Source organism: Sinohyriopsis cumingii, chromosome 8 (assembly GCF_028554795.1).
Source record: "Sinohyriopsis cumingii isolate HCF-2022 chromosome 8, ASM2855479v2, whole genome shotgun sequence".
NCBI classification, from domain to species: domain Eukaryota; kingdom Metazoa; phylum Mollusca; class Bivalvia; order Unionida; family Unionidae; genus Sinohyriopsis; species Sinohyriopsis cumingii.
This window is the reverse complement of record NC_142968.1, coordinates 83272970-83299036: the sequence shown is the minus strand read 5'-3', so window position 1 is coordinate 83299036 and position 26067 is coordinate 83272970. Positions and strand designations below refer to the sequence as shown.

Below are 26067 nucleotides of genomic sequence, written 5' to 3'. Positions count from 1 at the left end.
CATTTATTACATTTCTGTCATTGCTTGGATTTTTTAGAGTGAAAGATGCGATGCAAAGGATGAAAAATGATGTGCAAGTTCTAAATTGTACACATTGGAGTTTATTTATTAGGGAAAAACTTTTTGAGGAATTCCTCATGAATAAAACTAGACTTATCTGATCTGAGAAAAATGCAGGATATTGGCTGTCCTAATCTTTAATGCCTGCCTAATACTCAATAAAAAACTCTGTTCCAATTAATACAAAAGATATTTTAGAATTTCAAGTCAAGGAATAAAATTTAAGTGATATATTTAGTGAACTAGGTCTAGAATTATTACTCACATGTTTACCGTATTGTCTCCAATTTTCAGAGAGTGATTTGTCCAACATTCAATTTTTTCATAAATTAATATTATTATTTGTTCTCTATCTTTAGGTAGAGAGAACTGTATGCATTCAAAATATTTGGCAAATATTAGATAACTTAGTAATGGTAAATATTTGTATGCATGTAATTGTTTATTTATCTGAAAGAAATAATACAAAAAATATATAAAGTGAATAAAAAATTCAATGAATAATGGATTTACAGAATCACTTAGAAATGTTCATCTTATTCTCTTGTTTGTAAAAATATTCTGACGTTAAATACTTGTTAGCTGCTTTAGAAATCTGCCAAATGATCTTAATAACTACTAACAGGTTCTTGAGAATGGTCATAGAACAATGATCTATAGTGACACTGAGTGACAAGTGAAACTTTATCGCAATGTTATTCAGGTAATCTGCTCCTGAAGAATGTGACGGTAGATGATGAAGGGACTTATTTGTGTAAGGCTCATAATGGTATCGGAAGCATTAAATTGAAAGCCATGATGTTTGAAGTGATGGGTAAGTAACAGGTTTATGATACAATCTGGATTCTTGGTTCTCTGGGACATAATAATCAAAGTAATGCTGTATATCAAAACGAATTGTTTGAAAAAAAAGAGTTTTATTATCAAAGTAAGTGGCAACTTCATTTAATATTTTTCATTTGATAGCCATACTTTTCATGATTAATTGTTCTCATCACTGTCCATGAAAGTAGTTACACATGACATGTATGGCTTCACTTTTGTTTTGCTAGATAATTAATAGCTGTGCTGAATGATTTTAATCGAAACTGAACAAACTTGAAACAAATGGCACTAGTGTTCAAGAAGACACTTGTGTGGATTTGTAACTCCAACACTGCTTCCCAAATGACATAGTCAAAAATGCACAGTATATTATTCTCCATTTAAAAAACCAAACACGTGCATTTTCATCACTACAGATTGAACTTGTTAAACTTGTTAATTTTATGTTTTAAACATTACCACTTCTTTCTTGTCAGTCTTTTTTGTACACAAGGGTCAGTTATGACTATATATATATATATATATATATATATATATATATATATATATATATATATATATATATATATATATATATATATATATATATATATACACACACACACACACACACACACACACACACACACACACACACACACACACACACACACACACACACACACACACACACACACACACACACACACACACACACACACACACACACACACACACACACACACACACACACACACACACACACACACACACACAGAGTGTGATCACAAATTACACGAGGTTTAAGTTTTTGAAGTGAGAGTATAATTTGAGATTCGCATAAATTGAGATAATTTTCTCCGTATAAATTCAGTATGTTTAAGTAAGGAGATGCTTCAGCAAAGTAGATCAAAATAAAATAAATAATACAAGGTTTTATAAAAAGCATAGGGAAACAAACTTAAAACATAGGAAACAAAATAAAAGCCTGAAAATATGAATATTAATCAATATAACATATGTACATGTAATTAAAAAACAAAAGCTGCATTGAACAGTAGTGTTGATAACCTCTTCCAAACTATCTGTAGAGAAAACAACATTTACATATCTTGTTCAACACTGTCTGTAGAGACAACAACAGGAGATAGGCTTGGGTGTGCAGGCATGCCACTTGAAGTGGAAGGCTTATCTGGAGATGACACTCTGAAGAAGGAGTCCAGTGTAGTCTGAGTCTTATGTTCTTTTTTTTCTCGTAAAAGCTCTTCATAACAAGAAAGTACATTGATAACTTTGTGTTGAATAAGTGAACTTTGATTCATATCTGGATCATTATCCTTCATTAAAGTGTAAGCAACAGTCATGTGATTTATTATGTCAGACAAAACTTTCAGTGTCAAAATCCAAGCATGTTGCCAGCTTGCAAATGCTTTTTGCTTTTCATCCAGATGTTCTTGTTCCAAATCCAACAGGTCTTCATTTGTCAACTGATCAGCATCGGATTTCAAAAGCTGCATGATGTCAATCTCTTGTAATGTCTCTTCTGCCAGTCTGACTTTGTTGCAGCCTTTACACTGGTCTTAGTTGCTAATGCAATGGTGTCTTCAATATCTTAAGCCATCAGAAGAATGATACAACTGAAGACAATTTTTTTCCAAATGCTATTAATGCAATGTGCTGAAAACTCTCGCCATGACATTTTTACAAATTGCAAGGCATCCTTGGTGTTAAATGTCTTCAAGTAATCTTTCACTGATGTTCCATTCATTAAAAATAGTTTAAGTCAAATTCCTTAGTTCTACTTTAACTCAGTTGTCTTAATTTTGATTGTATTGGCTTGAGGGGCTTTCAGTTCCTGTATATCTATGTCAGTGTGTCCATTTAATTGTACCAAATAGTTTTTAACAATAGTAACAGTGTTGTAACAGTGTTGTGTCTTACCTCAAATTATTCAATGGGAGATTACTCTGGTGTTGGTCAATGTTAGGTCTTTGTAATAGGTGTCCCCCTTGGATATATTCTACTGATGGGTTGTGTGTGACTGATCTAGATTTGTAATGTATCTTTAACAATGTTTCAGTTATATCACTATGATGTGTGCAGTGTGGCAGTTTATAGTGATGTCTAGCACTGGGGCATCATGCTGCAGACATTAGGCAGTTTCTACTGATGGTAATACTTGCAATAACCATAGAAACTGCTTTCAAAAGACAAAAACCACAATAATCTCTCCAGTAAGGTGTTGATATAAATTCTCTAGTGATATATAAAGAAAAGAAAAAGTTAAATTGATTATTTGAAGCAGTAAAAAAAAGACCATCAATAACAATTCCCCTTCTTCTGTCTATGTTTTCAAAACTTTGATTAATTCTTTTCTGACTCTGTTCATGTTATTTATTTATTCTTTTTTGTATTGTTCTCAGAATTTTTTATCAAAAATGAAAAAGTACTGAAACTAATTTTAATTATAGACTTCTGAATTTTTTGTTCACATTTTTGTGTTTTACCAAATGACCATATTCAGTTATTTTAAATCTGTGATCATACAACTATCCTACTTGGGACAATATTGGAACAAGATCTCATTCATTCTTGCGTTATTCATTTGGTTGTCATATCTATAAATAGACATGAACTAATTTTCTGTTACAGTACCACCAGTGGTGAATAGTGTCCAAGATGTCTTCAATGCCACTCTAGGGGGTGATGTACAACTGGATTGTTCTGCAGAGGGTAGGCCACGGCCAAGAATGTGGTGGCTTCATAATGGGGTGGAGGTTCCCTTTCAGTCAGGTAGGATTAGTTTGGAGAGCCATCTGTAGCGATGCAATGCAACTTTGTTTCCTTTAAAGTTAAGCACCATTAATATATGCTCTTCATCTAATCAGCACCTTGCTGTGGACATTTTTAAATGGCTGTTTGGGAACTGTATTTAGTAATATTGTGAGACCCTAAATTATTTTGTAAAATAAATTTCATTTATAGCGTACTGTAAATTTTTGGTAGAGTTTTCTTCACATACTTTTTTCATGACAGAATGTTTGGAACACTTTTACTGTAATTTTTTTTTAATGGACTGAGTTTGTTTGTTTTATATGCATGTCTAATTATCATAAAAATAATATCATGAAATCTATAACTGATAAGAATGTAATGTTAAAATATTTGTCCCTGCTTGTCAAAACTTCGTAGACTGCTCCGGTGGCCTACTGGTTAGAGCATCCTCCTCGCATGCGGGAGGTCGTGGGTTCGATCAACGGCCGAGTCATATTAAAGACTTACAAAAATGGTACTAACTGCTGCCTCGCTTGGCGCTCAGCATTAAGAGGTTAGTGTTAGGACTGGTCAACCTGGTGTCAGGATAATGTGACATGTATGCTACATGTCTATGGCATGATGCCCCAGTGCTAGACATCACAATAAACTGCCATACTGCAGACATCATTGCGATATGATTGAAATTTTTGTAAAGTTATGTTAAAAATCCAAATCTCTCTCTCTCTCTCTCTCACACACACACACACACACACACAGACACACAGACACACACACACACACACACACAACTTGCTTCAAATGATATGAATTCACATTCTCACAGCAGCACACAAAAATGTGAGACTGACCTTGACATTGATTGCAAGATTGAAAGTGATGGACTTTAACAGCATCTTATGTGTTAAAATACAGGATCAACCATTGAATGAAAATGGGGTCATTGATGTGATAAAAGCACGTGGAATATATAAATGTTAAATAAAGGTGCTGGAATATGTAGAACATAAAGTATTATAAACTAAACCCAATCTCTCTCTCTCCAGTTTTAGGACATGCCCATGGACATATATATTTTGTTAACTTAAACATTGCCTGAGCTGAACATGAGTTCATGGTATGAAAATTGATAAAAATGTACACAATTTCTTTACTGAGATTTTACACATATTTCATACGTCCATTCTACAGGCTGGTATGAAAATTGATAAAAATATACACAATTCCTTTACTGAGATTGCAGACATATTTTATAGGTCCAGTCTACAGGCTATATGGTAATAACAGAAAATATATTCCTTTAAGACTAAGGATAAAGGGCTTCCTCTCATGTGCCTTATGATTAATACACTGGTATGAAGATGTAAAATATAGGATAGATATGTCAGCAGTGATAGCTAGTTATGACTTTTACTGCTAGTTAAATATGCTTATACATTTTTATATATTGTATGCTTTTATCTAAGTACTGTTCCATTGAAACATGTATTGAACACAAGGGAAGGCAGTTCTTAAGAGATATATGTTTCATTACTCTGATTACTCCAATAGTGCCTATGCAAATAATACAATATTTACAATTTGCATCTATTGGTGACTGCTTAAAAGTTCCTTCTCTGGATGTATGCTTTACTGAAACAGCCCTAAAAAAATTGCTTGAAACTTTGGGAATACTATTTTACAAAGTAACATTGTTTTAATTTTGATGTGGTTAATTGTTCTTCATTATTTCAACCAATGTGTTAATTTCTTAAAATTACATGAATGCTTGGTGAAAATCTTTTGTTTCTTTGAGTTTATCATTGTAACTATATTGCTTTTTTTCAGGTCCTAAATTTACACTAAAAAACATCCGTGCCATAGATCGAGGTCTTTACCAATGCTTTGCAGAAAACGAGGCAGGGCTGGACTATGCTACTATAAATGTTCACATAGATATGTCGGATCTACCTCAGAACACAGAAAAAGGTAAATTTTATGAAATGGTTGTAATGAATTGACATTTGAGGGAGAATTCAAGAGATTGTCTTGGAATTACAATATCATCTCTTAACTGTTTGAAGGTTTTCACTAACACTGTTAGATGGTACATATTCGTATTTACAATTTTGCACAAAGGTTAGAAGCAAAATGTGGTGATGTTCAAACCTTGAGTGAAAGTATATAGGGGTGTTTTGGGGCTGTTTTTATTTTGTTTGTTTACTGATCATAGATCAAGAAAAGTTTATTAATGGTGTATTTCTTTTCACAAGGAATCCAGTTAGACCAGGAACAGATCCAGCTTTCATTTTCTTTTTGGGAAATATCTGTTTCCAGTACTTTGTATATTGGGTGGTCATTCAAGAAGGTCAAACAATGATTGGTGCAATGGTTGGTCATTCAACAAGGTCAAACAATGATTGGTGCATTGGGTGGTTATTCAAGAAGGTCAAACATTGATTGGTGCATTGGGTGGTAATTCAAGAAGGTCAAACATTGATTGGTGCATTGCGTGGTCATTCAAGAAGGTCAAACATTGAATGGTGTATTGGGTGGTCATTCAACAAGGTCAAACAACTTGATTCTAGTTTTCATTTTGCAGGAATTCTATGGTATTCTGATACATTGCATCCCCTCTATTTGTCACTTGCTGTGTGGGGAATCTTGCTTGAAAAATGCAAAACTTTTACTGATTGCAACACACATACTAGCATAAATTGGGCAGTAAAATTTGCATATGGTTTTGAAGACTTGAACTTAATTCCAAAGGTTAAGTGTTGTTTGAAATCCCACCATCTCTTATACAGGCCTGTAGGATTTTCTTTTTTTTGGAGCAGAACATAGTGGTGATTAATAATTGAATGAAGAACTTTCGGCACAGTTAAGACAAATAGGCATGACATGGAAAGTAACAGTGAAATTTACATGGGTGTCAAGGAAATCTTTCATTTTATTCTGACAGGGGTGTTGTACATAACTCAGTCATGGCAGGACTTTTGAATTCAGATCCAAATTCGGCATCTCTGCAGTGGAGAGTGAAATCTTTGGCATTGAATAATGAAACTGTGGCTGGCTTGTTTGAAGATGTTGCAGTAAAAGACAAAACAAAATATGCAATGTATGATACTCTAAATTGTAAAATGAGAAATAAGGATCGTCTGTTAAAATGGCTAGGTCAATTCATATCAGATTTGAGAGGAACACTTCATCTGACATGCTCTATCCAAATATTGTGTGATTTCTTTATCAACCAGGTGAGAAATCTGCAGATGATACTCAGCTGTCATCAAGAATTGTTTGGTTGTGGCTATCATTTTTCAGATATTGGGGGGGGGGGCTGGGTTCACTACTTGGTAACCATGTATGTAACTGCATTAATATATTTGCTGTAAGTGTAAGTTACATCAGAAGCAATTATGCATAATCTAAAATAATAAAGGAAATATTTATATTCACACAACCCTCAGAATTGTGCACATGAAAATAAATAATGGAACGATGAACACCATTTAATTAAACTTGTACCATTAATAGATTGTTTAACTAAAACTGATATAGAAAAGGTAAAATAGCAAAATGATGCATCTTATTCTGCACAACAAATAGAAAAAGCTGTTATAGGTAGTTAACATGGTAAATCAAAGTGTGAAAGAGTTTGATTTTATTACAGCTAAAATATTTTTTACTTTCAGCATCAAACAATTTACCAATTCCATCAGTTAATGGTGCAACAGATTCTTCAGAAAAGGGCAAGAATATTAACAGTATAAAGGACATCGGAAGTCCTAGTAAAAAGAATTCACCAGGTTCCGCAGGCCGGAACCGACACAAACATAAATCCAAGAAAAGGAAACAAAAAAAGAAAAAGGGAAAACAGATCAAGGTCAAGCTACCAATTAAGGCAGAGACCACTACTAGTAAGGATAATTTTTGGTATTAAATGTTGTAATTATCAATTCTTTTTGTAAATGCTTTAGGAAATACAGTTGGGTCCTAATCTGTCTCCATGTTCATATAGTAATTATCCCATTATAAGTCCTAATGGAAGCCCTTGTAATTATCTTTCCACACTTTAATACAGTATTGTTTTGATTATAAGCCACAATGGGGTCTTTTGCAATTATCTGTCACCACTTTTATACAGTACGTATCCCATTAAAAACTACAATGGAATCCCTTGTGATTATCTGTCCCCACTTTTGTACAGTATTTATCTGATTATAAACCACAATGGGATCCCTTGTAATTCCCTGACACAACTATCACATGACATATCCCATTATAAGCTGCAAATGGAATCCCATGGAAGGATTGACCTATCATTCGAAATAACACTTACATACATATATGCTTGAATAAAGTTTGTATAAATCTAAACTTATCCCATGGTAATGATGGTAAAATCTCTCAACATGATCAGACATTCAACTCAAACCATTTTCTACACTATAGAGCATTGGACAAATTTGGAGCAGAGGACAATTTTTGCACAATTGATGAAGAGACCATAATCTTGACGTTCATAATTTGGTGGTGGTGGGGTATGGAAAACTTGGTCACTCACCTTGGCTTCAACATGATTGATCATGGATTCAATGGAAAAGTTTTTCAGACATTCTGATCTAGTATTATTACAAGCTCTTTCAGACATTCTGATCTAGTATTATTACCAGCTCTTTCAGACATTCTGATTCAGACATTCTGATCTAGTATTATTACCACCTCCCTTTTCCACAGGGAGGTAAACATGTGCAATTAGTGATTTTTGACAAGGTTGGTAAATTCTTGGTAAAACCACAATCAAATGTCACAAATCATTTTATATAACAACATTATTCCTAAAGTTTTTCAGCTGTAATAAAGTTTGAGGTTTGTGCTAAAATAGGAAATGTCACAGATAAATCATCCTTTTGCATTATTTTAGTCAGTTGTTGGACATTACCTCGTATATCAAAGACATGAACAAAGCTGTTCGGTGAGACTGTGGAATCTTAAACCATCCTGGCATTCAGTCATGAGAGTGATAACATTATGAAGATACTGCTTCTAGCAGTTTGACCAATCAAAATGCTACAAAATGAAACTTCATGTAATGAAATGTGTTCTTTTCCAGTGAAACTTGTACCACCCTCTGCTCCAGAGGTAAAACAGTTGTCTGATTCTTCAGTGATGCTGAACTGGACAGTACCTGAGAATGATGGGCTAAAAATCACATTTTTCCGTGTCCAGTACAAGGAGCTGGCTCCAGAGAAGAGTAATTGGAAAACCGAGAATGATGAGATTCCAGGACACCTGCATATGTACGAAGTCCGAAGGCTTACACCAGGTCCATACAGAAAATTTCACACTGTATTTGGAAAAGTTTCATTTTTTAATTCATGCAGAAGAATTTTAGTTTCAAATATTTCTAGAAAATTTAAATTTCTGATAACCTTACAAATTTTGATTTTTCAAACAGTCGTAAAAATTTAAATTTCATAGTCATACAAATTTTAGTTTCAGACCATTGTACAAATTTAAATATCAGACAGTTATATAAATTTCAGTTTAAGACAACTGTATAAATTTTATTTTAAGACAAATGTATAAATTTCAGTTTTAGACAAGCATTATATTGAAGTTTTGATGAAAAAATATTCATCTTGTTTTACAAGAAATAGAATTAAATATTTGAATGTAAGTTAGAACATTTTTAACAAATGAATCAGTTGAATGTATTTAAGTTCTTGAATGTATGGCTGTTAGAGGAATGATCATTTGATGGTAAATGTGGTTATTATTGGAATCAGGGTGCAAATAAAACGGAACAAAATTTGGAGGGATATACTAAAGTAATTAATATCCATTTACTAAATGCACTGTTTAACTTGCATCAAGACAGCACTTTATGACTGCTTGAATTGTATCTTTGTTTTTGTTGTCAGGTGGGACATACAAATTCCGTATAGCAGCAGTTTATTCAAACAATGATAACAAACATGGACCCAACTCCAACAAATATGTGATAAAGGTGGAAAAAGCCAATGAACCTCTTCCACCACAGACTGCACCTATAATTGTGGAGGTGATTGAACTTGAACACGAAAACAACTATGCGTTGAATGTGATGTGGCAGGTACAGCATTATTATCTGCTTGTCTTACTACAACAAACCAGTCAAGTTCTTTATTTTGCATGCTCTCAATGAGTTAATGTGATAGCTCATAATTTTTTGGAATTATCTATTTGTACTTTTGTATATCAAAACATAGACAGCCATTTTGGTACCCAAAAAATCATCATTGGTGGTATGTTCAGCAAATTGTCTACTACATTTTGTGATGGTATTTCATCCAGCATCCATTTGTTCAAAGTTTTTTCTTCTCTATTCCATATTAACTACTTAGAGAATTGCTACCAAGCTTTATAGATACATTCATCCCAAGGCATCAACCCCCAGATTTTCAGTATGGCTGTCACAGCAGCCATTTTGAAAATCTTGCCATCTCGGCTGCTTCTAAATAGATGGACATATTGGTTTTTTTACTTAAGACTTCACATGGTATCTGGTTAGTCCTAAGAAAGGCAGAAGAAAATGATGTAACTGATTATAATTACATCAAGTCAGATTATTTATGCTCAAAATACTTACAAAGTTGCCTTGAAGTTTACAGTCTCACAGTATACAAGATATGATTTACAAATTTTGTATGTGATTGAAGCATAATCTCAGTCTGCCTAGGTGGTATATTCATTGAGATTTTGCAGATATCGATATGGATGCCAATCCATCAAGTATAGCAGCCACTACTTAAAACAGAAAAAACTTCAAATAAGTTCTAAAACAATTGCTCATCAAAAATGTAACAAAAATTTTCACAAATGCTGACATAAAGATGTTTAAAAAAAATCAAAATGATGTAGATTCATCATTCGGACACGACTGACAATTTTCTCCAGAGCATTCTGCTACAAAGATCTTTCACATTCATTCAAATGATGCCAATTCTTTGTCAGTTATGTCTGCCATTACTAAATACAGAATAATCTTCAAATGATGTTTTACAGAAAAGGACCTTTTCTCAAACACTGCTGATCAGCAATTTACCAAATTCAATGGAAAACATCCTGGCATGAAGGCTTTTGAAGTTTATTAAGTCAGTGTTGATTTGCCTTCAAAGGTGATCATTGGTACCAATAAATGAAAAATGATATGACCACCATTACTAAAAACAGACTCTATGGTCTTACAATAAGTAAAAGAAAAGAGTGAGGAGCAATAAGCTTTGTAAAATTCAACAAATATATTTTTGCCTTGAAAACCAAGTGAAAATGTAAAAAATAACTTAAAGTATTGCAAAATAAATCCCAAATAATTCTAGAAGTTCTTACACAAATCCTAATGATTAAAGATCTGAATAAACTTTAGCAGCATTCTAAATAAATTCCAGTACTGATGGTGTTGATGTGCCTGTAATGGGCTGTAGTCTCCAATGTGCTAATTTACCAAAGACCTGAACTTTAATGATGTGCCAACAGTTGTTGATGAATCACAGTAATATAATCCAAGATTTCCTTGTCTCTATTCACTATAATTCACACTTAATGTCTCTTTCCAATAATATTATAGAGCACTTTGTATTTCCAGAGAAGGATATTTTGAATTAAATAATTTCAGCCTAAATCAAACAGTGAACAACACAACAAATGAGTCTGCTTGAAGATCTTATGGCATGGATGAATAATTTTAAGTAAACAAGATAATGTAAAAAACTAATATGCAAAAGATGAGCCAGGATATAAGACAAAAGTTCATTTCCAGAACAATCCAGGCTATAATTAGACATGGTCTATTACTAAAATTATAATAAAGAATATGGTGAACATAATGTCCTTGACTGAGACTTAGATAATAATCTAAATATTTATCCTACACTCACAGAAAGATATAAAGTATGTATTAGTTGTTTACAGAATTAATAGAAATCAAGTAGACAAAGAACTTGATTTTGGACAAGGTCAACTACAAGATACAATTTTACATAACACAGAGCATATAATTAATAAATAAAAACAGAGTAACAAGCAATGCAAATTAAATGTACATAACAAACAGATTCTCAAAAGCACAAAACAGAATTTAATCAGTATTGACAGAAGGCATCATGGCCTGAAACTAGTTCTTATCTTTAAAAATATCCAGATTTGACAGAAAGCATTCTAATCTCGAGGCCTTTCAAGTTTATATTAATACGTATGGCTGTTATTGCTACAAAGTGAAGAAAATAAAACTTTAACAGCTTCTCAATTAAAGTTCAACTGAATTTGATCAAATTTGACAGATAGCATCTTACCTGATGCCTTTCAAATTTATACAAATGATGTTGACATGCCATAAAAGATAGCAGCTGATGTTAAATATTTAAACTACTGCATCAATAAAAAAAGAAACTGCTCAAAGAATTTGACAAATTTTGCATCCTGATATCAGGCTTTTAAAAAGTCTGGATGTTTTCAATACTGGACAAATAATGCTGATGTGCCAAATATAAAAATACAAAAACTGGTGAAACCTAGAAAGAATAATTTCACTACCTATGCAATCAACACCATTCAAAGAATTTCTTAAGAATGTATCCTACTGATTCTATTTTCTTGGCTAACTGCTCTTTCATTTGCCAGCCAGGTGTGTGGTCCACTTGTTTCTTTTCTATCACCCTGCAATGTAGGCTGGATTTCTTATGTGAGGCTACCTTTCAGTTGTAGAATGGGCAAACACAGTTATTCCAGTTAAATTTACATTTTAATTATTTAACCAATCGCTCAAAAAAATATTTTTAAATTGCAGTACAAGACATCAGAGACTTCTCCTGTTGAAGGATTCTTCATTTATAGTAAGCCTTACCATTCCTCTGAGGAGTACAAACGGCTAATGCTCCTAGGCCCAAATTTGAGGGCCCATATGTTGAAAAATCTGACTCCAGACACTGAGTACAGCATTAAGATGCAAAGTTTCAACACAGCTGGAAATAGCGAGTTCAGCAATACTGTTGTCAGGAGAACACTAGGTAAGTCCAGTTGTGTTTTAGTATGGTTCTTGTGCATTTACAAGATCCAGGTGTCGTTGCAAAAGATTAGTGCCAAATTCCACTAAAGTTCAGATTTTGTAGCTGGAATATACAGTGACCATTGCTTCATACAGAAAAATTCATTTGAACTTAGTTTGTCTTCAAATATCTCCATCTGGACAAGCTGAAGAGCGGCAACAACAAATACATGTTTACTAATGTAGATGATAAATGCTGGATATAACAATAATGAAAGAAGCAAACAATGATATTGCATGACCTTAAGATTATCATAAACGACTTTGTGTATTGTAAAAGATAACCAATGATGAATGTTGTAAAAGATAATTGGGCTCAAACTTGCAATAATTAATGTTATTTTTGTGACGATGATGAATAGAGTTCATTCTCTTGACTTTAAATATTGTCCCCAGATATATTAACTTTAATTGATTAATGTTTGAGCAGAACAATTGTCTCCTGATAAATTACCTTTAATTGATTAGTGTTTGAGCAGAGTTCACTCTCTTGACTTTAACTATTGTCCCCAGATAAATTAACTTTACTTGATTAATGTTTGAGCAGAACAATTGTCTCCTGATAAATTACCTTTAATTGATTAGTGTTTGAGCAGAGTTCACTCTCTTGACTTTAAATATTGTCCCCAGATAAATTAACTTTAATTGATTAATGTTTGAGCAGAACAATTGTTTCCTGATAAATTACCTTTAATTGATTAGTGTTTGAGCAGAGTTCACTCTCTTGACTTTAACTATTGTCCCCAGATAAATTAACTTTAATTGATTAATGTTTGAGCAGAACAATTGTCTCCTGATAAATTACCTTTAATTGATTAGTGTTTGAGCAGAGTTCACTCTCTTGACTTTAAATATTGTCCCCAGATAAATTAACTTTAATTGATTAATGTTTGAGCAGAACAATTGTCTCCTGATAAATTACCTTTAATTAATTAGTGTTTGAGCAGAGTTCACTCTCTTGACTTTAACTATTGTCCCCAGATAAATTAACTTTAATTGATTACTGTTTGAGCAGAGTTCACTCTCTTGACTTTAAATATTGTCCCCAGATAAAGTAACTTTAAGTGATTAATGTTTGAGCAGAGTTCACTCTCTTGACTTCAAATATTGTCCCCAGATAAATTAACTTTAATTGGTTAATGCTTGAGCAGAGTTCACTCTCTTGACTTTAACTATTGTCCCCAGATAAATTAACTTTAATTGATTAGTGTTTGAGCAGAACTCTTGTCTCCTGATAAAGTACCTTTAATTAATTAATGTTTGAGAACATATTCAGTCTACAAAAGCAATGTGTTCTTTCTCTATTTAAGCAGTTTACAAATTATCATTTCCTTTTAATGAGATGGAACAATGTATAAGGCCAAAACTAAATCAGTTGTTGTGTACATTACAGGTGCCTCTGGTAAACAGAATTTCATCCCACCCATTCGGCAACCAGAACCACCCAAATCGGGGCCGAACCCCAATGAAATCCCCAGTTTGGTCCCCACATCTACCTCTCGGTCAAACCCAGTAGAAATGAATGAGCAGCCAGCTAAGACAGGGACACAGACCAGCAGTGAGATGTTGTACATGATCCTTGGCATCGTTTTGGGGGTCATGATGTTTCTGCTCATCATTTTCATGTTCATGTGCTGGTGGAAACAACGACAACAGAGACGGATGATGGGTATGGAAGACTTTACTTGGACGTATGCCACTTCCTCGGAGTTTTATATCACATATGTTAAAGAGTTTACCCAGAATAAATTACTCATTCTGTAGAATTTCTGAGTTGATTGGACCAATTTTGCAGATCAAGCAGATAAACATAAATTTTTTTCAGTATTTTGTTTTTGCACATAGGAAGCATCAGCTCGTATCACTTTGTATGCAAATGATTTTGGTAGTAAATTTTAAATTTATGTAAATTTATGGATTTTGTCTAAATTATCAATAGTGTTTAAATACTTGAGTAATTATGATTTATTCTAAGTTTTATTTGTATCATTTTACAGATGCTATGAATGATGCTGTCCGTAACAAATTCCAGGACCCATCCCAACACATCTACATGGACAGCTTGAGAAAGAAACATGTCAACGGAGGAATTGGGATGAATGGCATAAACGGTTTTGCACCCAATGGCCACATACCTCATAACTATCATAAAATGAACATTAATGTAAACCCTTTGTCAGAGATGGAGACAGCAAATATGCAAGGTTTATCCAATACCTACCAGGTGAGTTTTCCAAAAGTTCAAATTTATTCTAGCTTCATGTGATCTTTCAGAAGTGCTGAATTTTTATTGTTACCTCAGAAAGCTTCAATTTGTCATCAGCAATGAAAATACTAAAATGTTCACTAGTCTTCAAAAAGTGTTTGAACTTCTAAACAGATGCATTTCATTGGAAACAACTTTAATACAGCAACATAAATATCAAGAAAAAAAATAAAAGATCTGTTAAAAAGTTTAGAAATTTGGTCTTCCTGAAATTTTAATTCCATGTTAGGTCACTACACATTCAACTAGACTTCCGTTTGGGTTGCTGATGTGTGCATTTGTACTCAGCCTCGTTTAGGATTGTAACCAGTTCATGATGTAAATGAAGGGATGGTGTGCTGAATGGGCCATTAAAACTGATCAGAGCTGCAGGAGGTCCTCAGTAGGATCATGAAGAGTCATCATAAGAAATGCCATTGTAAGCCTGAGGGTAGGGAGGTCATGTTAGTGGCCAGTTTTGGAAAGCAGCAACAAGGGTTAGGACTCACTGTGGTAGACACTGCCTGGTTTGTCTTCTGTAAATGAACTTTCTGATGTGCTAATTTTCATGTCCAATGTCAAAGTTGGTAAAATTCATGGTCCTCAGATTAAATGATAGATTATGATGGACTTGACTGGTGTCAGATTTTTTTCCAACATGTACATTGTTTTATCACAAAGATAAGACCATGGACCAGTCAAAAAGTTAGAATGGGGACTGGCTTATTATCAGACAAAGATATCTGTGGTAAATATTTGAAAAACCTTTTACAAATGGGGCTGGGTTTTATCAACAAGAATGGGATTTTCATTGGATAAATATGGGCTAAATAGCTTATAGTTTTCAGTTTAACAATTGTGGTGTTTTGTCACACCTGTGGTAACACATAAAGACATGGTCATCACTTTTCTAGTGATGGTGTTTAGTGTAGCTTTTGTTTTTATCTTATAGACACATGTGAGACTACAGGATTCCACAGAACACTTATTTCTGATACATTCTCATATGAATGCATGTTCGACAGGGTTTGCTAGAACACTTGTTTTGTAATGAATATATTACAAAACATGTATAAGAGTCTTCCATTTAACACTTTTCATAATTAATTTTATCACATGGAAAATTACATTGTGAAAACTTTTTTTGCCTTAATCACATTTCACAGTACTTGAAATGTATGAATGAACCTTGCTTATTGTATTATTTAAAAATGTTTTAAATCCCTTGTTCCAGCATTCTTCATTTCTTCCAAATGGAACCATCCCAGGACATCATTCAAAGGCCAGTGACAACAATTTTAATGATATCAACAGGTCCAAGAGTCTTGAAAACTCTTTGCAGCATTCAAATTACAGTCTTGATACTCCAGCCATACAAAATGAGGAGACCATCCACCAAGGTCATTCTCCGATGTGCTCTCCTTTGTCAGTGGCAGATAGGGTGCCACATGAACACTGCATTTTCTCGGATATGCCACCAAGACTTAACAATTCTATAAGGTCATGTGACCAGTTGTGTGGGTCACATGACCATGTGCATAGGTCATGTGACAGTGCTTTATCATGTGATTTTACAGGTGGTATTAATAGTTATCCTAATAGTAAACAGAGAAAGAGACGGCACAGAATGCAGAGTACAGAACAAGCAAAAAAAGATCAAGCGACAAATACAGACTTGAGCAGTAATGGTAGGTTTATTGTTTGGGATGTTTTCTTAGTTATTCTATGTCTAATAAGAAATGTTTTTTTTGTTTGTCTCAACTATATGTATACAAGGGAATTACATAGTAATAGTTAAAAGTTTTGGTGATGTTTTATACTGCATGGTTTATGCGGAAAATAACTTATGTAAGAAAATATAACTAATTCACTGATCATTTATTATTATTCATTTGGTATGTAACATGAAAAATTGTATATTTCTGATTGGCTAATGTTGAGCACTTATTTTAGGACACACTTAACAATTGTTTTCTTGATTATGGGATACTACACCTGGCTTAGGTCTCTAAACCTCTACCAGTGGTCACTGTTGTGACATGCCCATGGTATGTTATGCCAAGTAAAGTACTGAATCTGTTGCTGCCTTTTTCTTTCTGAAAGTTCCCCTACAGCATTTCCTGTAGTATGTAGGAGAACAGTTCCTTGTTGAGGAGAGAAGAAGAAAATAGAATTATAACCATTTTGTGGACAATTAACCCAAATAATCCAATATTTTAAATTATAGCAGTATGTATTGGACAGGTACAGGGAATGTTGTATTTATTAAATCTGTGTATAAACCTTAATTGTTTGTTTAATAGGTTTTTTTTTTGTATTCTGCAGTTTTTAAGCATGTTGTACGAAAACTGTCAGATACATTTTGATTTGTGTTAATATTAACTTGCATTTTTCTTTCATTTCAGAGGGAACTATGGAGATTTCTGCTTTCAGTAAAACAACTGAGTCGGCAGAATCTGGAGAGTCAGTTTTGTGCTTGACGTCATTACCAGGTGGTGAAACTGACTGTCAAAACTTTCCCCAGGCATCAAATGGGGTATGATAGTGGGCTTGTTTTGCCAAAGAATTTTGATATTATATACTTTTGCAATATTTCAAACAACCAGTTGGACCTATATGGACAATAAGCATAGAAGCCACTGGGATACCTTGATCAAACGAGAATTTTTTTTTTTTTTTCAATTCCATTAGCAGGTCACCTGACAGAAAGAATCTCATATGGAGTGCTTTACGTCATTCTCAGGATATATCTTCTTGATTGTGCATTATGTCATTACTTTGCTGCAGTAATGACAACATTGTATAATGATTGGTGCTTGTCTATATGTGATAATTTTATGCTACATTGAAGAAAGTGACACAAGCATTATTTATGTGCCAATGTGCTTGAGGACCCTAGAAAGAAGATATTTACTAGAAGTGCAACTATTTATGGTTTCCAAATACAAATATTTTATATTTTGAACTTTACAAAATGTGCAGATCTACTAAGGAAGATCAAAACTGCAAGTAGCACAAACACCACACGAATAAAGTTCATTTATACCTTGAAAAGGAGGTGTGAATGGAAGTATGAGGAACTTGTGGAAACAAACAAAATACTTTACCGGTGCAAGTATTTGGTATAATTATACAGTTTATCGAAATCCTATTGGGCAAGAAATGTTGCATATATGCATATTCATTAGTGTGGATGAACTCAGAAATTGTGAAAGACATCATAATTTTCATCTGATTTTCAACCCATCCCTTGGGCCACATCATGTTACTGTTTTTCACCCAGTTGCATTATTACATATGATTAAGGGTAAAGTTGAAGAGAATTCTTCAGCATGTTTCTGCATTTGCCATGAATGTTTATAACGAGAAATGTTTAAATTGTTGCTAAATTATAGATTATCTGTGGATTCTTCGTATTTATGTATCAACAGACATTTTTCATTTGTGTAAATTTCTTACATTGGACATGTAAATATGAAATTGAAAAGGAAAATGCACTCAGACCTATTTTATATTTTTCACACTTGGGAGTGATCATAATGTGCAGATAGCCATCAAATAAATAGATAAATGTGACATACCTCAATATGGAAGTGGCTACTCTGTTAAGGCAACCACTATAGCAAAGTCTGACACTATTTTAGTGGCATTTGAACTTGACATGATTATCAGAAAACTGAAATAGCAGCAATGACCAGTTTCATTGGGTCATGAAATAAAAGCATTCTGACAGGGCACCTGACATAGCTGTCAAATCAGTTTTGTTTATGATCTGATTTATTTTTTTTAATATTAACTTATTATTAGATGAAGGATTATATCAAGCTGAGAGTATTTTATCTTGCACAGAGCCACACTACTGAGGCTGTTGCTAGCAGACTTGAATGCTAACCATTGAGCCGCTGCAGTCTTAATCCCTGTATAGACAATTTTAAAGATATATATATATAAGTCCAAATGCAAACTGCACCGATCCAGATCACATATTGCACTTTTCTTTAAAGAAGACTTTTTGGAATGAAATTTCACCAAATCAGATTACAATTTCATCACTGACTTCGATTTCTCAGATGGGGAAGTATATCAGTTCACAGATGGATGATTTACTGAATAATTCTAAAACAGATCTATCCTGCATTACAGAATATTATATGACCTGTTGATGATGATGATGATGATATATATATAATAACTGCAGTCCATTTGTAAAGTGCACAGACCCAAATTTGCCATCACATATTATGCTTGCAGATCTTGGTCTGTGCAGTTTGTTAGGAGTAAGCAGCAGAATAAACAACATAAACCCTGATTTGCCAATACATTATGCAAAGGTAGGTTGGAGTCTGTGTTGTTTGCAGTTTGACTTAACTTGTAAGTAGAGATGGTAGGTATGCATATATTATTATTATTATCAAGAATTTCCAAAGGTGTTTGCATAGGACTGAAAAGTTTCATATAATGGCAACATTTTTCAGGAGAATCAAACTTGGGATATTCATTAACTACCTGTTGTATTTTTCAAAACCTTTATGACTAATGAACATAATATCCAACCAACTACAAACAATGGAACTAAAATCTGCTAGTAAATTAAGATATGCTATGTCATTTTACACATGCAAAATTGTCTGTTGAAACATGGTTGTCAGGACCTACATTATTCATTTGTGTGTCGTGTGCATGTCTCTGAGTCTGTGTATGTATAATAAACACAATATTTGAATGTTGCAATTATAAATTAATTGTTGGTGCTCTTTCACTTGTGCATGGTGACAGCTCACTTCAGATATTGTATTAACATTTTTAAAAAACGAAAATAAATGACAGGAACTAATTCTTTTAAAAAAACGTTGAGTACAACAGGTACTGGAAACAAATTCTCACATTTATGTAACATTTGTATATTTACAAGAAATTCCACTTTAAGTGTTTTATTGATAATCTTCGTTAATTAAATTTCATTATTGGTTCCTAGAAAACAATTTCATTGAAATTCTTGACAAGATTTTAACTGCTCAAAGTTTCTGCCCAAAACGATGCACCATGTATAGAACATACACAGTAGAATTCTCATGTTCAAATGGATATTCATTTTCTGCAAGAACATCAGTATGGTTTTCATTTGCAATTTGTATTGACATATGTGTTCTTCAGGGTGATCTACCTCTTTTTTTTATATAATATCCCTTTGTACATGAGAGCTTTCCTTGCCTTGTCAAGTCATTTGTGTGTGCTCATAGTTAATATTCTTCTAATGGTTTCATAATACTGTTGTTAAAATGAAAAGACACTATAATAGAAGAGAATGAATTAAGAAAAAGCCATATGTAAATGAATTCAGAAAATATAGAAAATTTGTGTATGCACAAATGACCACAATTAGTGTCTTTTGTGAATGTGCAAATTTTCATGTGCCTGAATATATATATATATATATATATATATATATATATATATATATATATATATATATATATATATATATATATATATATATATATATATATATATATATATATATATATATATATATATATGATGAATCATCATTTACACTTGATACAGGTATTGTATAGAGACCATTATCATTAATGAATAGACCCTGTTCCAATTTGCTTCAATTCCTACTAACTATTGAAGATATTATTGCATTTATCCTGTAATGACAGTACTGGAATGTGATTATTTTACCTTGTATACTGCAAACAAGTTTTGGCCTCTGACCTGAACAATAACAGATTTGTACTAGTCTGTTGATTGACAAGTTCTGGTTCACTGCCTTTTTCTCTTATTATTGCAAAATGAACGTTTTTTTCATACATTAAACTGACTTGCTGATTTTTAAATTGTGAAACTAATTTTGAATAATAAAGAGGTAATGCATCATGATACAGGTATGATTGCACATCTTTCTGCATAGTCCCTAACTGACTGCATATTCTATCTTATTGCAGTGTCTGTCTTGCTGTATAGTCTGTCTTACTGCATATGCTATCTTACTGCATAGTCTCTATCTTATTACATACCTTCTATCACATTGCATAGTCCATCCTACTGCATAGTGTTTTACTGCATATACTATCTTACTGCATAGTCTCTATCTTATTACATACTTTCTATCTCATTGCATAGTCCATCTTACTGCATAGTGTTTTACTGCATACAATATCTTACTGCATAGCTTTCTGCATTAATTCTATCTTATTACATAGTCTATATCATACTCCATATTCTCTTTTATTGCATAGTTTCTGTCTTCTGCATAGTCCATATTACTGCTTAGTCTCTATCTTATTGCATTGTTTCTACCTTATTGCACAGGGTCTATCTTACTGCAATATGTCTGTCTTACTGCTTAGTCTCTATCTTACTGCAATATGTCTGTCTTACTGCTTAGTCTCTATCTTACTGCAATATGTCTGTCTTACTGCTTAGTCTCTATCTTACTGCAATATGTCTGTCTTACTGCTTAGTCTCTATCTTACTGCAATATGTCTGTCTTACTGCTTAGTCTCTGTTTTATTGCAATGTTTCCACCTTGTTAACATGTCTCTGTCTTACTGCATAGTCCATCTTACTGAAGGGCATCTGTCTTACTGCTTAGTCTCTCTCTTACTGCATAGTTGTACATAATATTTGGTAGCAAATGAATTTCTTTGTAACAGGCATAATTGGAATTGGCATGTTTCTGCATGTCAAAGAATGCCTAAATCAAATTGAAGTAACTAAATAATCGTGGTTGTATTTTAGCAAATTCAATTTTTTAAAAATTGCTTTTAATTGGCATCATAAAGGCATTATACATACATACATACATACATACATACATACATACATACATACATACATACATACATACATGCATGCATGCATGCATGCATGCACATGCACACACACACATACACACACTTACTTACTTACTTACTTGCACAAATTTCAAGATTCCCATGGGGTTCTTCATGTAAGGGTTCCATGTTATTTTTCTCACCACAAATAAATAGGGTCTCTATGTGGCTTAGTTTGTATGCTCCTTCACCAACAGAAAGTTGTGTTCATTGGACATATTTCTAGTTTTTTGGGTGAATACAATGCATGTGTATGCAACCATATCTGTACTATTGTAGGTCATGCATCAATTTGTTTGTGGAACATATGGTCCTCACTTTGTACATAGACGTTATTCAGTATTATGTACAGGTAAAAAGTCCTCATTTTGGAAGTAAGTCATTTTATTTGACAAATGCATCATTCATTTTGAAGATTAACAATTATCTATCTCATTGTAGATACCACATGTGATGTTTATGTAATTATCTCAATCACCTCTTTGTAGATATAAATTTTTGGACTTAGGAAGAAACAAAGCTTGTAGTAACTAAAAAGTGTAGATACACATTGAACTAAGTCTAACTTTGCTTGCAAGTATTATGAATTCCTGTTTGTTTTTGCTGCATAATTTGGTGTCACTTTCTTTCTATTTGCTAGACTATAAGTTTATTTCAATAGCTAATACAGTGTAATATTGCTAAGCAATTTAAAGATAAGATAAGAATGAACATGGGTGATTAATCATTGTAAGTAAATCTGGTTTTTGCCAGTAAACTTACACTCCTAGGTCAATATTTTATATTCTAGACTCTAATAATAAAATTGGGATGGGGGGGGGGTAAAACAATTCTGGTTCTGTTCTTCAAAAGAAAACAAAAGTCACATTCTCTTGCTGAAAGGTTTTGTAAAAGAAACAAAAATAATCAAGCCAACAAAAGTACCTGTGCCATAAAAGATTGTTATGCAGATAATATCAAGTCAGTACAAGGAATTTTCATTTAGACACATCTTTCAACAAGGATAAATATGATCAGTTTTTTCCACTTTTTCATGTTCTTTAATCTTCAAAATGTTTTTCATTTATGATTTTTCAGTCTGGTTTATTCTAATGCTTCAGAGTAATTCCATTTTCACTTTGTATTTTCCTTAAAAAAATAAACATTTGTTAAGGTAACATCTAGAGTTATTTCATAAAAATGCAAATTATTGACTGTCTTCCTCTAAAATTATTTTTATAAATTATTCATTTGTTTTGATTCATCTGGAATCACTCCAGAAACAACATTTATAAATCATATTGAAAATCAAATGGAAAAAAGTTATATTTACAAGATTCTGAATAAAAAAGTTTGAAATACAAGCACTTTGCTTTACAATACAAATACAAATTTGTAATGACCTTTTTTTTTACCTGGACAACAAAAGTTGAAATAGTACTTTCAGATACTCCTCATGTGATCTTTGTTTTGGCATGGTATGAAATTAGTTAGCATATTTTTATAATATTTGTTGTATGTTGGACACTTACAGTATGTACTTGTGTGCAAGTTGAAACCAGCTGCAGACAACACTAACCCCAGCTCTTTGATTATACACCGGTAGGATTAGGATTTATATAATCTGTGTTCTACTAGCATACATACTTGCTTATAAGTTCATTCATACTGCAAACTATAATGATCCTGATCTGCTGTAGCACAATACACCAGCAGGCCATTATATATGTTGTTTATTTTACTGTTACTCCTAACAAGCTGCACAGACCCAGATCTGCTGGCATATTATGTGATGGCAGATCTGGGCCCGTGCAGTTTGCAGTTGAATTCTACTTATGAGTAAGTATTTATGGTATTTCCTCCTAACACTGCACAGACTCATATCTGCATTATGCTATGAAAGAGCTAAGTGTGTAACATTTGCAGTTGACTCAACTTGTAAACAAGTATAAACTGTATATTTGATCATGTTAGGGTGCATTCTACTTTTTGAAATATTTCCCTGGAAAAAAGATAAATAGATGAAATTAGTGAATTTTATGCTTTTATAGAATTGAGTAATTTGGTGATGAAATGAATCTTGATTTTATATTTGATGTAAGAAGGGAAGTTTACCTAATTTTACACTTCACTGTTGTAAGTGACATTTTGAACCCAGTTAAGTTTGCTGTAATGCCAATCAATGGAACAAATTGGTGTCCATTTTACTTGGATTTTCGTAAATAACCAAGTAAAACAAATCAGAAATAAGATTTTATTGATCATAAATCATGGGTATCATTGAAAAATACCTTTTTCAATAAGATTTTCAACAGAAGTAAGAATACTGGATAGTTAATGTAAGTGACATTTTCAGGAATAAATGGATTAACATGGGTTGGTTTGTGTACATGTACATGATAGCAGACGAGCCACTTATCCCAATTTACTTGGGATCGTCATGGATGTTGGTTTAAAAATATCCGAAAATTTCAATTAGTTTTTACCCCAAATCAAGATTTTTAAATTATGACAAAAAATTTAAAACTTCCCTTTAAGTCATGATGGCTGCACAAAGAGACCAAAATTGATACAGAAATACTAGAAGGAATACACTACAGTTATGCTATGAACATTTATCATTTTTCAATTTTCATCTTTTATGCTATATTTCGCGTTGATTGATTTGACGCTAAATATCAGCATAAAAGATGAAAATGGAAAATGATTTGATTTGATTTGATTTTCTTCACATGACTGTATCATACATCTTTCACATGAAATAAATAGCACAAGACAGCAGAGATGTAAATTCCTTTGTAAACTTTTTAAAATATATGGTCGCAAATACTGATTCGATTTTTTCTCTCCAAATCCTGATTTTCTTTCCCCATTGGCATCCTGATTTTCATTCCACACAGATGGCAGGTAGGTGATGGTGTTAAACAATTGAAAAGAAGAGAGAAAAACCCCATATGAAAACATATTTTCAGTTTCTGGACATTCAATGTGCCTGAATTGGTATGTACTATTGACCAAAGCTATTTAAGGAAGCTGAAATCAGTTTGTTAATGATACAGTATTGAATTCATAATTTGTTCAAGGGTAAATATTTGTAGTTTATAGTCTTTCACTACTAGCAGTACAAATATTTTTATTGATTAGAATTGGGTTGGTGTAAGTAATGACTATTTTGTCTTGAACGATTGCTAGCATGCAAAAATCATAACAGAAGGAAATAACAGCACACTGTTATAAGATTGTTTTTGGTGAAAGGGAATAGAAAGAAGAAAAAAATATCTCTAACTTTTAACTGTACAGTAGAAACTGAATCTGGACTCATGTTGTATCGAAATGTTTAAGTGATATTCCTAAACTATTTGTAATAGATAGAAAGGTGTATTATTAGTGTACTGTATTGTGCCTTAAACTTTGATGTATTTATTATCTGATAGATAATTGTGTTTATTTTTGAAAATTCTTCAGCAAGTTTTAATTACAAAATTGTCATTATATTTAGGAACAGAATGACATTTTTATGAGTGTAATACAAGAAGCAGGGAGACATATTATTTTGCATTGTATGACTTAGTTGTTAATATATTGACAATGATGAAATGACATTCTTGTTTAAAAATATTCAACAAGTAGATTATATCTATGAACATGTGGTACTTCTCTGTGATGGAGTAAATGGCAATGTCAGTGTGATGGATGTGAAAAAATTGAAAGTTCCTGTTTTGAGTATTATGTTTTGTGTTTTAGAAACGTGTGATTTCAGATGATTTGTGGATGTGGTTATATGTTGATTCTGCAATGTTGTACATCATAACATAAAATACATTGTATATAAGTAATTTATACAAAATGATGAAAATAAAAGTTGACCAAAATAATCCATTGTTCTTGTTTTGTTCGAAAGGCTCTTATTTAACGGAAGATTAACACTTCAATGAACCGATGAACCGTGTCATTTGGCCATGTATTGCTTTCACTAATATAGGTCTTGATAGCATAGAGCCAAAATCTACCGTCGCTGAATGCGCCATCATATTAGGATCTTCATTGTTCAACTGATATTTCCAAGTTTACACTTGTGATTTCAAATCAAGCATTATAGGCCCTCGTCTGCTGGCACATTATAGGACGGCATATATGGACACGCGCTCTGTCAGTCTATGCAACTTGTATTCAGATAAATGCAGCAAAATTGAAGTCATTTGCAATCTGGGAAAATGCACAACCAGTAAGGAAATTATAATTGGCATTAGCACATACTTGATTTATCTCCAAATTTGTTGGAACCTCTCTTTTTT

The 26067-nt window shown here is 32.8% G+C and overlaps 1 protein-coding gene across 4 annotated transcripts in view; it reads left to right on the top strand.

The window, feature by feature from the left end:
* The window catches only part of LOC149794015 (brother of CDO-like), a 251172-nt gene extending 225525 nt beyond the window's left edge, over positions 1-25647 (top strand). For 3 of the 4 annotated variants that reach the window (XM_089967952.1, XM_089967953.1, XM_089967954.1), the window contains 11 exons: positions 764-874; positions 3517-3657; positions 5467-5607; positions 7311-7535; positions 8732-8944; positions 9543-9733; positions 12446-12665; positions 14097-14372; positions 14701-14927; positions 16183-16636; positions 17354-25647. In XM_089967952.1, the coding sequence (XP_089824078.1) occupies positions 764-874; positions 3517-3657; positions 5467-5607; positions 7311-7535; positions 8732-8944; positions 9543-9733; positions 12446-12665; positions 14097-14372; positions 14701-14927; positions 16183-16636; positions 17354-17490 (2336 nt within the window). In that variant the 3' untranslated portion in view covers positions 17491-25647. The remainder of the gene's footprint in view (positions 1-763; positions 875-3516; positions 3658-5466; positions 5608-7310; positions 7536-8731; positions 8945-9542; positions 9734-12445; positions 12666-14096; positions 14373-14700; positions 14928-16182; positions 16637-17353) is intronic. The other variant, XM_089967955.1, reaches the window with a different exon arrangement.
* Positions 25648-26067: the final 420 nt, after the last annotated feature.